Source organism: Hemibagrus wyckioides, linkage group LG04 (assembly GCF_019097595.1).
Source record: "Hemibagrus wyckioides isolate EC202008001 linkage group LG04, SWU_Hwy_1.0, whole genome shotgun sequence".
Lineage (NCBI taxonomy): Eukaryota > Metazoa > Chordata > Actinopteri > Siluriformes > Bagridae > Hemibagrus > Hemibagrus wyckioides.
The window spans coordinates 30851362-30870023 of NC_080713.1; the positions used below are offsets into that span (position 1 = coordinate 30851362).

General features: G+C 39.9%; 1 protein-coding gene across 1 annotated transcript in view; it reads left to right on the top strand.

Moving 5' to 3' along the window:
• Positions 1 to 18662, top strand: part of LOC131351783 (NACHT, LRR and PYD domains-containing protein 3-like) — a 118514-nt gene extending 99852 nt beyond the window's left edge. The window contains exons 14-21 of the mRNA XM_058387370.1: positions 1991 to 2164; positions 2314 to 2487; positions 2878 to 3051; positions 3429 to 3599; positions 9785 to 9955; positions 10136 to 10309; positions 18062 to 18238; positions 18470 to 18662. Coding sequence (XP_058243353.1) covers positions 1991 to 2164; positions 2314 to 2487; positions 2878 to 3051; positions 3429 to 3599; positions 9785 to 9955; positions 10136 to 10309; positions 18062 to 18238; positions 18470 to 18647 — 1393 coding nt within the window. The 3' untranslated portion in view covers positions 18648 to 18662. The remainder of the gene's footprint in view (positions 1 to 1990; positions 2165 to 2313; positions 2488 to 2877; positions 3052 to 3428; positions 3600 to 9784; positions 9956 to 10135; positions 10310 to 18061; positions 18239 to 18469) is intronic.

Consider the following 18662-nt stretch of genomic DNA (forward strand, 5'->3'; position numbering starts at 1 on the left):
CACTGGGTCAAGTACACAATTCAAATCACCTCCGAAAATCATCAAATGAGAATTTAAATGAGGTATGTTACTGAGTAATCTGTTGGAGAATTCAACGTCATCAAAGTTAGGTGCATAGACATATACCAGCAGCACCTTTGTTTGCATTAACGTACCAACAACTATAAGGTATCTGCCATTTTTATCAGCAATAACATCAGTAGGTAGAAATTGAATATTTTTATTGATCAACATAGTTTGATTTAGAATTAAAGTTAGAATGAAAGACATGCCCTATCCAATGAGCCCGCAGCCTGTGATAATCTTTAAATTTGAGAAGAGTCTCTTGCAAAAACACTATGTCTGAGTTAAGCCTAAAACTTTACCATGTTTAGATGGGCTACTCATGCCCACTATTCCAACTAATGAAACAAACAGGTGTGCCTACACCAGGAATACCAGAATTCAACTTAACAGAACACATTTAAGTAAAAGTGAATTTAAGAACAAATAAATACTTCCAAGTGGCCAGGACCCCCTCCCCCCAAACACACAAAGACCAATGAACATATACATGCCCCCAAAGAGAAGGGGGGGGGAGTCTCCAAAAGGGAGACAACAATACAAGAACAAGAGAAGAAAAACATTGCTGCCACAAAACTGTGACATCAACTTGGAGAATAAACTGAGCTTAACCTGAACCTGAGATATTGATGACTCCCACAGAGTCTTAATAGTAAATAGTAGGCACTTCCAATAATGATATCCCCCGTTATATAACAGAAAGGAAGAAAACTGATTATGACATTATTGCAAAACAGTAATTCAGTAATTAACACTGGGTAAAAACACTACCTTATGTTCATCGTTTTTATATACTCCTTGGCCTCTTCTGCAGAAACAAAGTCTTTTTCCACACCCTTATAAATGATGCGAAGGCGTGCCAGAAAGAAAACACCATAACGAACCCCTTCCATGCTGCGCGATATACCCCTGACCTCATTAAAGGTCGCTCGAGCCTGGGCCACCTTGGCAGTATGATCGAGGAGATCCTCATTTCTCAGACAGCAACCTGTCGACTCTCTCTCGCACGCCGGAGAACTTTCTTACAGTCGCTATAATAATGAAACCTGGTGATAACGGTGCGTGGTCGCTCACCTTGTTTTGGCTTCGGCTGAGAGGTACTGTGCGCTCTGTCCAACAGTGGCGTTTCCTCCAGTTTAAAAGCGTCCTTAAGCAGTGTAGCCACAACTGTAGTGTTGATGACTATATCCTCAGGAACCCCAACTATCCTGATGTTATTCCGTCGCGACCGAGATTCAAGGTCTTCACACTTTTTTTCCAATGAAACAAATGTTCTTGTGCTTGTTCTTAAGCTCAACTATATCATCGGTACAGACTGAGAGAGAGTCCCCCATTTCCCCCACTGTACCTTTGAGTGCAGCCAACTCGGTGTCTAAAGCGGCCTTATCATTTGCCAGTTGTGTTTTTACTGATTGTAGGTCAGCTCTAATTGTGGACTAATCATGACCCAGTGCCGCTTGAAGTTCGGTTTTAAAGATCTCTGCAATGTCTGCTCCTTCAATGAGTTTAGCAATTCTCACTTCAGGGACTCCGCATCAATTACCTGCATGACTTCCTTTGGAGTAGTCAAGCTGCGGGTTGAAGACAAAGCCCCTGTGTCCGGGATCGGTACCTGTGCAGCAGGCCTCCGTTGCTGGGTTGTTGTGGCACAGGTTTTTGTAGATTTAGCAGCTATAATAATATGTCCAGGTGGTGAAAAAAGCTTTCACAAAATACACCAGGGGTAAATATGTCAAAAAATAGTCTAAATTGCGCTATAAAATAACAATTAACAATCTCTGCGGGAGTGTCAAAACACACGTCTTACTCCATTGGCTGCTCTGTAGCGCCCCCTGTAGCGCTAAACTTTTAAGAAACTGTTTGTAAATTTTAAGAGTTTCTTATGTTTTCCCCTTGTATACAATCTTCTTCCTTTCTTTCTCTGCAGGTTGTTGAAAAGTTCTGCTGCACAGGAAGGCTGTGATTTACTTTCTAGAGTTCTGGGAGTGAACCCCTTACTACAGAGAGAACTCAATGTGAGTGAGAAAATATCTGGAGACTCCCAGGTGAAGCAGCTCTCTGCTCTACTGGAGGATTCACACTGCAGACCAGAGATACTCAAGTTAGTATTTGTCACTTATTTTAATGTAAACACTTTAGTGTATATAATGTCATTAATGTAAGAATTTAATTTACTTTTAAACTATATATTTTACATTAAAACAATATAAAACTAAAGACTTTTCTTCCTTGTTGTGTCTCTCTATCCAGGGTAAATAACAGCAGGATGACAAATGAAGGTTGTGCTGCTCTGGCATCAGCTCTGGGTTTAAACCCCTCACACCTGAGAGAACTGGAGCTGAGTGGGAATAAACTGGGAGGATCAGGAATGAAGGAGCTCTGTGGTGTGCTGAAGAATCAACAATTCAAACTGCTGAAACTGGGGTAAAGTCAGAATTTATAATAAAATCAGTAATGATAGAAAGAGCAGAGGTCTTAGCGGAGGTGTTTGTGTTTGAAATAACAAATATATATATATAAATATATATATTATTAATATAATTTTTATATTATATTTTCTATTTAATATCCTATAACCTCTAGCTGGATCAGTCTGTGTATTGAAACTATAATTCTGAATATACTAAAAGTAACAGAAATCATTCTAGAAATGTTATAAACATTGGTCACAAACTAGCACTTAATCCAGAGGTAATAAGTAATCGTAATGAAATTAGTCAACCTGCTCAATCTATTTTCTTTCTCTCTCTCTCTCTCTCTCTCTCTCTCTCTCTCCCTCCCTCTCTCTCTCTCTCTGTCTCTCTCTCTCTGTAGGTTGTGTAATTGCAGTCTCACTGAAGATGACTGTACTGCTGTTGTATCAGCTCTGAGAACAAACCCCTCACACCTCAAGGAGCTGGACCTGAGTCACAATACAATTGGAGACACAGGAATGAAGCAGATTTCTGATCTACTGCAGAACTCAAACTGCACTCTGGAGAAACTGAAGTAAATTATTTACTCTTTTTAAAAAAATAAATGCAAAAAGATCTATATTTTATTTCATTTTGAATTTACAGTAAAGATTTCTGAATTCTAATTGTTTATCTGGCATAGGTTAACTTTACGAATAACTAAAAGAAACTATTAAAATTTTAATTATAAACATGTAATCCCTGCTTTATTATTTCTTTTATTATTATTAATCCAATTATAGGAATCTGGTATGAAATATGACATGTGCTTCTCTTAAATAGTGCTTCTAACTCTTGTCTTCTGTCCTGAACTGAAATGACTATTAATCCCAAACCCTTCAGTGATGCTGTACTGTCACTGTCATGTCTCTGTCTCACTGTGAAATGTCCTTTATTAACATTTTCTTTCAGACTAAATAACTGTAGTCTCACACAAACACAATGTGGTGATCTGGCTAAAGCTCTGGAATCAAACTCCTCATCATCTCTGAAAGAGCTGGATCTCAGAGGAAACTACAGGGTGTCAGACTGGAACATTTTTAGATATTTTCTAGGGAATCTAAACTCTAGATTAATTTTGAGGTGAGTTGTTTTATATTTTGAACATAACAAAGATGTTTTATCTTTTTTAAAGTTAGTTACATGTCCCAAGATGGTGGTGCGGCAGTAGCACACAGCGGCCACTCCAGAACCAAAATGGTACTACGTCTTTGTTTTTGCCCCAATTTCAAGGTGCATGGACACCAAAGACAGTGGTGTTCAAGTCTACAACCGCCAGACGTTACTACAGCTCAGAAATCATGCAGTTACTAACCTGCATGATGATATACTCTGCAAACTTCACGACCTCAGCTTGCTACGAGGACCAGGCCTGCAGTCCTCAGCATCGCCTGATGCCAGTGGCCAGGAGAGAGGATGTCGCAAGCGGTGCTCGAGGAAGCGGAAGTGCGGAAAATGGGTGGGTGTCTGTGCTAGGCTAAAAACAAACCCTAGCCGGCCAGCACTCCCCTCCATCATCTTGTCCTCATTGAAAGTCTGCTCACTGGACAATAAACTGGACTACATCTGACTCCAGCGAAATACTCGGCGTGAGTACAGAGACTGCTGCGTCCTTGTTTTCACGGAGACGTGGCTCAGCGACAGAGTTCCGGACGCCGCCATTCAGCTAGCCAGGCTAACCGTGTTTCATGCCAACAGGAATGCAACTCTGTGCGGTAAGACTCGCGGTGGCGGTGTGTGTGTTTACATCAACACGGAATGGTGCAAGGACTCTGTGCTTGTGTCTAACTACTGCTCATCGGTAGTGGAGTTTGTAACTGTTAGATGCAGACCTTTTTTATTTGCCATGTGAATACACTACCACTTTCAATTTCGGAGTGTGCATTCACCCCAGCACTAATGCTAAGGAGGCTCTGTGTGAGCTCTACAGAGCTATTAGCGAGCTGCAGAATGCTCACCCCAACAGTCTGTTTATTATCGCCAGAGATTTCAATCATGCAAATCTCAAAACAGTGCTCCCTAAATTCCATCAGCATGTGGACTTTGCAATGAGAGGGGCGAACATGCTGGATGTTGTTTACTCAAACATTCCCGGTGTGTATCGTGTGTAGCCCCGCCCCCACCTCGGCTACTTAGGCCACATCTCTGTTATGTTGATTCCAGCATACAGACCACTCATCAGATGCTCTAAACTGGTTCTAAAACAGGTTAAAACCTGGCCAGCAGGAGCCATCTCTGCTCTTCAGGACTGTTTTGAGTTCACTGATTGGGACATGTTTAGGGAGGCTGCAACCAATGGCAACTCTATCAACTTGGAGGAATACACGTCATCAGTGACCGGCTACATCGGCAAGTGCATCGATGATCTCCAAGACCATCACCACATGCTCCAACCAGAAGCCGTGGATTATTGCAAAAGTGCGTGCTATTCTGAAGTCCAGAGACTCTGCCTTCAGACCAGGGGACAAGGCGGCCTTTAAACAGCAAGGGCCAAACTGTCCCGAGTCTTCAGAGAGGTGAAGTGCGCACATGCCCAGAGAATCCACAGCCACTGCCAGGACAGCGGTGACTCACGACGCATGTGGCAGGGCATTGAGGTGATCACCAACTACAGGACAATATCACCTGCCTGTGTTCTTCGCTCGGTTGGAGGCACAGAACAATGTAACAGTGAGGAAGACCATCCCTCCTCCTAACGACCAGGTGCTCTGTCTCACCACAGCTGACGTGAAGAGAACACTATGCAGAGTTAACCCACGGAAGTCTGCTGGACCAGACAACATTCCTGGCAGAGTGCTCAGGGAGTGTGCAGAAGAGCTAGCAGATGTCTTCACTGACATCTTCAACATCTCTCTGAGCAGCTCCATCATCCCAACGTGCCTCAAGACAACAACCATCGTCTCTGTGCCTAAGAAGTCTACAGTTTCCTGCCTCAATGACTATTGTCTCGTTGCACTCACACCAATCATGATGAAATGCTTCGAGAGGCTCGTCATGAGGCGCATCAAGACACAGCTACCACCCTCACTGGACCCCTTGCAGTTTGTGTATCGTCCTAACCACTCCACGGATGATGCCATCACCACAACCCTCCATCTGGCCTTCACCGACCTGGACTGTAAGGACTCATACATACGAATGCTGTTCATAGATTTCAGTTCAGCATTCATCACAATCATCCCTCAGCAGCTGATTGAAAAGCTGAGCCTGCTAGGTCTGAACACCTCTCTCTGCAATTGGATCCTGGATTTCCTGACTGGGAGACCTCAGTCAGTCCAGATCAGGAACAGCATCTCCAGTACCACCACACTGAGCACTGGAGCCCCTCAGGGCTGTGTGCTCAGTCCACTGCTGTTCACTTTGTTGACTCATGACTGTGCAGCGATGCACAGCTCCAACCATATCATTAAATTCGAAGACACGACTGTGGTGGGTCTCATCAGCAAGAATGATGAGTCAGCATACAGAGAGGAGGTGCAGCGTCTAACACCATGGTGTAAAGCCTACAATCTTTTAAACTCTCTACAGTCTCTTAACATGCAGAAAACGAAAGAGATGGTTGTTGATTTTAGGAGAACACAAAGTGACCACTCTCCACTGAACATCGCAGGTCCAATGTGGAGATTGTAAAGAGCACCAAATTTCTTGGTGTTCACCTGGCAGAGGACCTCACCTGGTCACTCAACACCAGCTCCATCACCAAGAAAGCCCAGCAGCACCTCTACTTCCTGAGGAGGCTGAGGAACTTCTACAGAGGGACCATTAAGAGCATCCTGTGCAGCTGCATCACTGCCTGATTTGGGAACTGCACTGTCTTGGATCGCGAGATCCTTCGGCGGATAGTGAGGACAGCTGAGAAGATCATCAGAGTCTCTCTTCCCTCTATCACGGACATTTACACTACACGCTTCATCCGCAAAGCCAACAGCATTGTGGATGACCCCACACACCCCTCACACACACTCTTACAAACCCCTCACACACACTCTTACACACCACACACACCCCTCACACACACTCTTACACACCACACACACCCCTCACACACACTCTTACACACCCCACACACCCCTCACACACACTTTTACATACCCCAGACATTCCGCACACACACTCTTCACCCTCCTGCCATCTGAAAAGAGGTACCGGAGCATTCAACACCAAGGACTGAACTGTACAAAAGTCTCTGTCTCATTCACACACACACAGACACACACACACACACACACTCTTTTACCTGTGTGAACAAACTTATATTGTTCATTACCAATTGCACTACCTCAACCATTGTTAATATTTCATCCGCTGCTATATTTTTGTGTATTTATATTTGCACTACCTCAACCGATGCTACTGCATTTTTGCACAATACGTGTTGTCAGGCTGTATATATATATATATATATATATACACTATATTGCCAAAAGTATTCGCTCACCCATCCAAATAATCAGAATCAGGTGTTCCAATCACTTCCATGGCCACAGGTGTATAAAATCAAGCACCTAGGCATGCAGACTGTTTTTACAATCATTTGTGAAAGAATGGGTCGCTCTCAGGAGCTCAGTGAATTCCAGCGTGGAACTGTGATAGGATGCCACCTGTGCAACAAATCCAGTCGTGAAATTTCCTCGCTCCTAAATATTCCACAGTCAACTGTCAGCTGTATTATAAGAACGTGGAAGTGTTTGGGAACGACAGCAACTCAGCCACGAAGTGGTAGGCTATGTAAACTGACGGAGCAGGGTCAGCGGATGCTGAGGCGCATAGTGCGAAGAGGTCGCCAACTTTCTGCAGAGTCAATCGCTACAGACCTCCAAACTTCATGTGGCCTTCAGATGAGCTCAAGAACAGTGCGCAGAGAGCTTCATGGAATGGGTTTCCATGGCCGAGCAGCTGCATCCAAGCCATACATCACCAAGTGCAATGCAAAGCGTCGGATGCAGTGGTGTAAAGCACGCCGCCACTGGACTCTAGAGCAGTGGAGACGCGTTCTTTGGAGTGATCGCGCTTCTCCATCTGGCAATCTGATGGACGAGTCTGGGTTTGGTGGTTGCCAGGAGAACGGTATTTGTCTGACTGCATTGTGCCAAGTGTAAAGTTTGGTGGAGGGGGGATTATGGTGTGGGGTTGTTCTTCAGGAGCTGGGCTTGGCCCCTTAGTTCCAGTGAAAGGAACTCTGAATGCTTCAGCATACCAAGACATTTTGGACAATTCCATGCTCCCAACTTTGTGGGAACAGTTTGGGGCTGGCCCCTTCCTCTTCTAACATGACTGTGCACCAGTGCACAAAGCAAGGTCCATAAAGACATGTATGACAGAGTCTGGTGTGGATGAACTTGACTGGCCTGCTCAGAGTCCTGACCTCAACCCGATAGAACACCTTTGGGATGAATTAGAGCGGAAACTGAGAGCCAGGCCTTCTCGTCCAACATCAGTGTGTGACCTCACAAATGCACTTCTGGAAGAATGGTCAAAAATTCCCATAAACACACTCCTAAACCTTGTGGACAGCCTTCCCAGAAGAGTTGAAGCTGTTATAGCTGCAAAGGGTGGACCAATGTCATATTGAACCCTATGGATTAGGAATGGGATGTCACCTAAGTTCATATGCGAGTCAAGGCAGGTGAGCAAATACTTTTGGCAATATAGTGTATATATATGTATGTATATCAGCCTGACAACACGTATTGTGCAAAAATGCAGTAGCAGCGTTTGTGTTATTATTGTTTTTGCACTGTTTTGTCTTTGCAGTGCAAAGCCCGCAGTGCATAACCCTTATGACACAGAGAGGATGCCCACAGGGATAAAAGCCCACACTGCTGAGCCAGAACTGGAATGGCCTTATGTGAATCAGACAAAAAAGGTTAATGTTGCCACCATGAGGCTGAGCACTTTTTGCGCCTCAGCAACAGAGAGGCTTTGGTCTAGCTGAATAGAATTCACTGCTAACAGTATGGAAGCCACCCGAGCAGATGAACATGCCTACACCAAATCCAAAATTACCCCTGAGAAGGTGGTTCTCTGAGATGGAGAAAGCACACACATCTCTGGGTTGATCCTGAGGCCTAGAGACCTCATATGAGCAAGCACCGCATCCCGGGGACTGGCTGCCATGGCCTTGGACTGGGCCAGGATAAGCGAGTAGTCAGGTAATTGAGTACACAAATGCCATGGAGATGCAATGTTGCCAGGGCAGCATCCATGCACTTCCCGAAGCTGCGCGGCGACAGAGCTAGTCCAAAAGGAAGAACCGGAAACTGGTAAGCTTCACCCCCGACAGCAAACCTGAGGAACTACCTGTGTTCTGGCTGGATGCCTATGTTAAAATAGGCATCCTTGAGGTCTATCGTCACAAACCAGTCCTCGGATCTAATTTGTGACATAATCAGTTTTGTCGTGAGCATCTTGAACTTGAACCTCTTAGGGCAGAGTTCAAAGCTTGGAGGTCCAGAACTGGACTTTGGTACAACAAAATACCAGCTGTAAAAGGGGCTTTATGGCCCCTTTTCTCAGGAAGAAGAGAAGTTCCTCCTGAAGGAACAAAGTTTGGTGTGTGCTGAGGATAGTGGGCACTCCCTGAAATTGTGAAGTGGTCGTCTAGCTTTGAACGGATGATGCCAGCTCCTGCTCCGGCCAATCTAAATTTCATTTCCCCACAGCATGCGTGATGACGCCGAAGATGCTCCTTAAATGCCACTGGTTGTGGTGGCAAATTGACGAAGGAATTCCCTTCGTCACCCGCATTGAATTCCACAGAACCCACTGCGGACAGATAAATATCCACTTCCAAGCTGGGAGAAATTGCATTGTGAGCTCCCGAAGCCAGTGGAAAGGAAAAGTCAGGGGAAAGGACAAGAGAAAGGGAAGAACCCATCTTCTTTTCCACTTCTGATAACTCCATCTACAAACCCCTGTGATCTAAGCCACTGCATCGCCTCGGCACAGACACGTGGCCGGTAAACAAAGCCAAATGGGATCAGAGTTTGCAAGGAGGGAATCTCCCGCACTGCACGCAGCCAATTCACTAGAGAGCTGACCGGGCATATCTGCCTCGAACAGACACTGGACACTCATACAATGAAGCACTTCCTGAAGACAAAAAAAGCTGAATGAATGTGACACAGATGCCCTTATATGGACATATGGAAAGGAAATTATCATGTCTGCGCTGGTTCACCTAATTTAACAGCAGGATCTTGTAGGAAAACATCCAGAATCAGAGCTCTTGTATCAGTATCATAATGAAGTATATTTTCTCTCTTCAGAATTTTGAGTCCTGAAGCAGAAGAGGCCTGTGATTATCTGACTAAAGTTCTGGGTACAAACCCCTTACTGCAGAGAGAACTGGATCTGAGTGGGAAAATATCTGGAGACTCAGGAGTGAAGCAGCTCTCTGTTCTACTGAAGGATCCACAGTGTAGACCTCAGAGACTCAGGTGTGTGGTCTGATTCCTCACCTTTTGTTTGTGCTTTTGTTTGTGTTCACATTAAATCTTTAAAGATATTCCACTGTACACATTATCACTCCAGTATTTCTGGTACATTGGAGTTATTTTTGATGGTTGATCTTGTGAATTGTTTAAAGACATTCTCTCAGCTGTGTTCTCTGTCTGCAGGCTGAATAAGAGCAGTATTACACACAGAGGCTGTACTGATCTGATATCAGCTCTTACTTCAAACCCTTCACACCTGACAGAACTGGACCTGAGTGAGAACACACTGGGAAATTCAGTAATGGATAAGATCTCTACTCTACTAAAGAATTCATCCTGTAAACTCCAGAAGCTTGTGTAAGTTATTTAACAGGATACATTACTAGATCAGTGACATTGGTACTTATAAAGTTTATAAGTAGCATGCAGGACTAGATTAGTCAGCAACTCATTTAGGGGTAAATTTCCCAATGACAATGACTCTTATTCAATAATAAACAGATTAACAAAGAATGTATGCTACATGTGAGAGATTTTATAAAAGAAATTACACTGTATTAGAAGTCAATGAAATTCTATTATAATAGAAGAAAACAGGGAAACTATGAGGAAAATGTAAACTAATATTAAAAGCAAATCTTGTAAAGCAAGTTGTTTTTGGAGGACGACGTTAAACAATTTATACTATATATACTGTATTTGGAGAGAATATGAAGGTGTTACAGATATTATTCTGCTTATTTATTGTGCACCACAGAGTTAATGAAATAATAAAAAAACTACTCGGCATTTGAACACCAGCTACACTGCAGCTGCACGATCAGCATCATCATCAGTCTTCAGGAAAAACACCTACTTAAACACTTGTCCTTGATTAATACATGATCTTTACCTGTATCTGCCTGCTGTGTGTGTGAGGAGCTGCCTGAGCCTCACCTTCAACACACAGAGCAGACTAGTGCTCTCAACAGGGCTAAAAATCTAAATTCTATTTTTTACTTAAATATTAAATATTTAAATATTAACGATAGTAAAAAGTAAAATATTGTATGTTATATAATATATTATGTATTTTATCATTATATTTGAAATGCAGAGACATTATTTCTATTAGAGGAAAATTGTAGTGAATACCAGATTTAAACCAGATATAAACTTATAATAGTTATAAATGCATTAAAATGAGTTATAATTTTTGAAGTGCATAAAATTCTAAAATCAGAAGATTTACTCAAGTCTCTCAGGTCAGTTCCAGTGTTCATTTTCACACAGTGTTTAGTCCTGTGTCTTTTGATAAAAATATCCTATTTAATCAGTATTTTATGTCAGATTTATTAGTTTTTAGTTAATTTTCCTCTGATAAAAATGGCATTGAATATTAAACCAGGGGCGTCGCTAGGGCCAATCATTCTGGGCTTGAGCCCTGGATCATTTTAATCTAGCCCCAAACGTTTTATCCCGAATTTTGCCCCTGGAGTGTAGAGGAATTAATGAAATGTTGATTGTTTTAGTTGAGCACTGTTGCCGTTTACTGTACATGATTTTGACTGGCATCTCTCTCCACACACACACACACACACAAACACACACACACCAAAATACCGCGAGAGTGTGCGCTGGAATATGCTCTAGAACAGCTCTCACGATACTTTAATGTCCTCCACCTATCGGTCTGCACAGCGCTGCTTTCACACCACGTGACTAAAACACCTTACAGCTTGCGCCGGACAGCCATAAAAATGTCAGAAAACACAACAATCTTATTACTGAGATAAAAGTCTAACGTCTAATGATAATACAGTTGATAAAAGTCGGCTAACAAATGTATGCTGTGTCAGAAAGTTTGGCCCATTGTCTTTGATTCTGAAAACCCCTGACATATAGGAACCGTTTGTTTATTATTCCATACCCAAGACGTACAAAAAACTTAAATTAAATCATCCTAAAGATAGATCTAAATAAAATCTAAACTGTTAAAGCTCTAAGACATTACAGTCTGAACATCATGACTTTCTATTAATCACCTAATGCAGTATTTAAGGTAAAATACAGACATGGTTTAGGTGAACGATGGACCAGAACAGACTCCATCATTCAGCTGTTCTGTCTGTTGATAAAGGAATTCTCAGCACTAGAAATAGTATGGTAACTGACCGTTTTACTCAAGTCTCGGAGATACTCTCTGATGATTCCACCCTCAAAGAAATAGGATAGAAAAGTCACCAAGAGCAGGAAGCAGGGCCGTATCTAGGATTTGAAAACATCAGGGGCTGAGCCCGAAACATCCGGGGCTAATTGAGGAGAGGGGGTAAACAAGAATAACATGTTTTGTAAGGGCATTTTTATGTAATATTGTTTAATAATAAACACAAATTAACACAAACAGTATGACACTTTAGAAAAATTCATTCAATCTTTTTTCTGACTCCTCCCATCATTTCAGAGTCTTGCTACTAAAAAGGAGTTCATTAAATTCATTACATTTTCTCTCTCACAGGTATACCATGCAATATTATCTCTTTTACAGCTTGTGTGTGAAGCAGTGTCATGTAGATCCTTTATTATTACTATTATTTTACAATAATCTATATTATACGTGCGCCTCTTTTTTCATTCCTGATTTATCCCAGCACTACTGTATGAATTATTCTTTGTTTATTTTTTATAGCCTCTCTTCTCTTCTTGTTCTCTCATATCTCATTCTCTCATCTCTCCTGCTGCTTGTATCTTGTCTACTTCCTGCTCTTGTAATGCTAATGCTAGTGCTAATGCTGATGCTAACGTTGATGCTAACGTTGATGATAATGCTAATGCCAGCGCTAATGCTAATGTTAATGCTCATGCTAATGCTAACATTGTTGCTAATGTTACTGCAACATACACATGTGATATATCACACCGCTCAGCACAATGAGTTGAAGTGTGTCACGGCCGAGTTTTGCCACAGCAAGCACCACTCACATTTTCTTCAGGAAATGTACGTCTAGTTAGTGGTGCTTGCTATGCAAAGCATCACTATTACAATTCCTCATACTTATTATTATTATTATTATTAGTGGTGCTTGCTATGCAAAGCATCACTATTACAATTCCTCATACTTATTATTATTATTATTATTAGTGGTGCTTGCTATGCAAAGCATCACTATTACTGTTCCTCATACTTATTATTATTATTATTAGTGGTGCTTGCTATGCAAAGCATCACTATTACTATTCCTCATACTTATTATTATTATTATTATTATTATTATTATTATTATTATTATTATTATTATTATTATTATTATTAGTGGTGCTTGCTATGCAAAGCATCACTATTATTATTCCTCATACTTATTATTATTATTATTATTATTATTATTAATATTATTATTATTATTATTATTAGTGGTGCTTGCTATGCAAAGCATCACTATTATTATTCCTCATACTTATTATTATTATTATTATTATTATTAGTGGTGCTTGCTATGCAAAGCATCACTATTATTATTCCTCATACTTATTATTATTATTATTATTATTATTATTATTAGTGGTGCTTGCTATGCAAAGCATCACTATTATTATTCCTCATACTTATTATTATTATTATTATTATTATTATTATTATTATTATTATTATTATTATTATTATTATTATTAGTGGTGCTTGCTATGCAAAGCATCACTATTATTATTCCTCATACTTATTATTATTATTATTAGTGGTGCTTGCTATGCAAAGCATCACTATTACTATTCCTCATACTTATTATTATTATTATTAGTGGTGCTTGCTATGCAAAGCATCACTATTACTATTCCTCATACTTATTATTATTATTATTATTATTATTATTATTATTAGTGGTGCTTGCTATGCAAAGCATCACTATTACTATTCCTCATACTTATTATTATTATTATTAGTGGTGCTTGCTATGCAAAGCATCACTATTATTATTCCTCATACTTATTATTATTATTATTATTATTATTATTATTATTATTATTATTATTAGTGGTGCTTGCTATGCAAAGCATCACTATTATTATTCCTCATACTTATTATTATTATTATTATTATTATTATTATTATTATTATTATTATTATTAGTGGTGCTTGCTATGCAAAGCATCACTATTATTATTCCTCATACTTATTATTATTATTATTAGTGGTGCTTGCTATGCAAAGCATCACTATTACTATTCCTCATACTTATTATTATTATTATTATTATTATTATTATTATAATTCCTCTTCTTCCGTACAGATTTTGTCCGCTAACTAGTCCCACACCGTTTGTCGTAGACCCACAAATGAGGTGTCAAATCGTGCGGCTTGTTCGGGAAAGATGTGCTATGACTTTTATAAGCGAGCGGAATTCCAGTATTCCCGGTATGGAAGCTCAAAGTGGAATTTTGTCCCATAGACCTCCATTATAAATGGTGGAGAGTTCCAAAAGTTTTGACATCACAAAAGTATTGGCACACTATGTTATTATTATTAGTGGTGCTTGCTATGCAAAGCATCACTATTACTATTCCTCATACTCATTATTATTATTATTATTATTATTATTATTATTATTATTATTATTATTATTATTATTAGTGGTGCTTGCTATGCAAAGCATCACTATTATTATTCCTCATACTTATTATTATTATTATTATTATTATTATTATTATAATTCTTCTTCTTCCGTACAGATTTTGTCCGCTAACTAGTCCCGCACCGTTTGCAATCGGAATTCCGGTATTCCCGGTATGGAAGCTCAAAGTGGAATTTTGTCCCATAGACCTCCATTATAAACGGTGCGGGACTAGTTAGCGGACAAAATCTGTACGGAAGAAGAAGAATTATAATAATAATAGTAATAATAATAATAATAATAATAATAATAATAATAATAATACGTATGAGGAATAATAATAGTGATGCTTTGCATAGCAAGCAACACTAATCATAATAATAATAAGTATGAGGAATAGTAATAGTGATGCTTTGCATAGCAAGCACCACTAATAATAATAATAATAATAATAATAATAATAAGTATGAGGAATAATAATAGTGATGCTTTGCATAGCAAGCACCACTAACTAGACATGTACATTTCCTGAAGAAAATGTGAGTGGTGCTTGCCGTGCCAAAACTCATCCCCGAGTTCATGGAGGAGATAATTGGACACACATCACGCACTTCCCCTCATTGTGCTGAGCGGTTTGATATGTCACATGTGTATGTTGCCGTAATTTTGCTATTTCCCATAATTCCCATGGGTGGGAGTCACGTGACGTGATGTGATGTCAACCGGACACACGTCACTCACTTCCCCTCATTGTGCTGAGCAGTTTGATACATCACATGTGTATGTTGCAGTAACATTAGCATCAATGTTAGCATTAGCATTAGCGTTAACATTGGCATTAGCATCAACATTATCATTAGCATTAGCATCAACGTTAGCATTAATGTTAGTATTAGCGTTAGCGTTAGCATTAATGTTAGCATCAGCATTAAGGTTAGCGTTAATGTTAGCATTAGCATCAGCATTAGCATTGGCGCTAGCATTAGCATTAACCTTAGCGTTAGCATTAATGTTAGCATTAGCATTAATGTTAGCATTAGCTTTTGCATTGACATTAGCATTAGCGTTAGCATTAACATCAACCTTAGCATTAGCATTGAGCGGTTTGATACATCACATGTGTATGTTGCAGTAACATTAGCATCAATGTTAGCATTAGCATTAATGTTAGCATTAGCGTTAACATTGGCATTAGCATCAACATTAGCATCATCATTAGCATCAAAAGTAGTATTTTCTTGAATGTATTCAAGTATGGAAAGTAAAAGTAGAAGAGAATGAATATAAAAGCAAGACTGTAATAATTTAGAGAATTATGATATAATTTTATTCTGTATTGCTTTCTTTTTTAAACTTCTCAATAAGTGCAGCACCAAAAAATAAGACTTGCATGAAAGAAAGAAGAGGCCTTTAGAACATAATGAACTGTATTGTAATAAAGTGTACAGTATCAGTGTCTCCATACCTGTGAGCTTGTACCTAAGGCCATGTCCACTCGAACCCGGGGATTTTTAAGAAGGGAGATTTTTCTCTGTTTTGATCTTTCGTCCACATGCTAATGCAGTTTGAGGTCGCTGAAAACAGAGCTTTTGGAAAACTCCTTCCAAAGTGAAGATTTTCCAAAACTCACAGTTTTCAGTGGTGTTGTGTGGACAGGGGAAACGGAGATTCTGACGAATTGACGTCATTGTCTGTGAGCCGGTCTCCTTGATTTGACGTCAGCTTTGTTTATGAAGATATCTTGTGCAATAGCAGACGTACATAAACTACTGACTGTGTTAACGTTGTTTACTGGACTTTTACATGCGTGCACATACACACACAGTTACTCACACATTACGGTCATGAACAGAGGGCCGGAATGTAATACGGAGCTCACTGCTGCTGCATACAGAACTCCCACAACACACACAGCGATGGCGGTTTTGGATGAGACCTGGTCAGACTTCTACATTCTACAGTGAAATTTTCACATGTCAAGGGCATCGCTTTCATGCGATGCACCGTTGTTGTTAAACTACCGGAACCTGTAATAAAGTTTTGTCTAGGCTTCTGATTGGCTAGGCTCCTGACAGCACTTAACATGGCTTCTGATTGGCTAGGCTCCTCATAGCACTTAACATGGCTTCTGATTGGCTAGGCTCCTGACAGCACATAACAGGGCTTCTGATTGGCTAGGCTCCTCATAGCACTTAACATGGCTTCTGATTGGCTAGGCTCCTGACAGCACTTAACATGGCTTCTGATTGGCTAGGCTCCTGACAGCACATAACAGGGCATTTTGTGTTTTCATGTGGACAAAGATATTTTTAACACATAGGTCATGTGGACAGAATAAAAAAAAAGACAAAGTTGAAAAATCTCCGTTTTTAAAAATCCCCAGCTCCGTGTGGACATGGCCTAAAGTCATCACTAACCACAAACTTACTTTACTGCAAATTTGGACACAGGTTTTTTTGTAGTAAGTAAAGAAAATGTCGAACAGAAATGTATCGGAGTAAAAGTATAGAATTTTATAAAAAGTAGCGAAGTAAAAGTTGACAGAAATATAAAAACTCAAGTAAAGTACAAAAACTCTACACCACTGGTAGGAACAGTTTAAAGATGATGCGTCCTTAAAAAAACCCCTCTTCCCTCACTCTAGCTGACGTCACACACAGTAGCCGTCTGAAGTCTGTGAAAAATACATTTAAAAATCCAGATAAAATAAACTATAATACTTATCAGCATGAAAAGGAAGAGCTCACCTAAGCACAACATGAGCAACATTTTAGCGTTGGCAGCATGTTTCTAGCTATTACCGTTTAAGCGATATGTTGCTTAAACTATTGCAAGAAATTCTCATATAATAAATATAAACTAAAGTCACAGTTAAAATATGAAGTCTAAACGAACTAGTGTGTGCATCAGAAACAGTTTAAAGACGATGCATCCTTAAAAAAAACCCTCTTCCCTCACTCTAGCTGACATCACACACACACACACGCACACACACACACACGCACACACACACACACGCACACACACACACACACACACACACACACACAGTAGCGGTCTGAAGTCCATATTGCTTTTAAAAATTCATATAAAATAAACTATAATACTTATTAGCATGAAAAGTAATAGCACACTTAAGCACAACATGAGCAACATTTTAGCGTTGGAATTATGTTTTTAGCTATTACCGTTTAAGCGATATGTTGCTTAAACTATCGCAAGAAATCCTCAAATAATATATTTAACCGCCTCTGGGCAGTTAGGACTAGTAGCACGCCGAGGAAACCAGAATAATAATAATAAAGAGTGATAATACGCAATCACACTAATGATAATAATAATAATAATAATAATAATAATAATAATAATAAAAAATAGCGACAATAAAAAAGATTGCTTATGCAATCACACTAAAAATTATGTTTATGTTGTTTATATATCTGATAATGTATAACACAGTAATTAATATTATGAACATTTCCCCAAACCCACATTTGGGTGATTTAACTTTTTGCTCCTTTTCCAGACTTTCAGACTGTAATATAACAGAGGAAGGATACACTGCTCTGATTAAAGCTCTGAAGTCGAACCACTCATCACTCCTGATAGAGCTGGACCTCAGAGGGAACGACCCTGGAGCATCTGGACTGAAGGAGCTTAGGAATATTATGAATGATAAAAAATGTAAACTGAAGACACTGAGGTGAGCTTTCCCCAGGACATGTAAAATACAGCCTTAATTCTGAGTCATTAGTAAAGTTTCTTTGTTTGCACCACTCTAGTGCACTGTGACATTGGTCACATTTATACAATGTTTGAGTGCTAATTTTTAAAACTAGTTTCCCACCATGGAGCAAACAAATACAGAAAAGCTAGCATCACATTGTTGTAAATATAATTAATGTGAGCATTTCTCTGTTCTTTCTCTCTACAGGGTGTTGAAAAGTCCTGATGCACAGAAAGCTTCTGATCATCTGACTGAAGTTCTGGGTATAAACCCGATACTGCAGACGGATCTGAATCTGAGTGGGAAAATACAAGGAGACTCAGGAGTAGAGCAGCTCTCTGTTTTACTGAAGGATCCACACTGCAGACCTGAAACACTTCAGTAAGAAACTAAGTTCTTT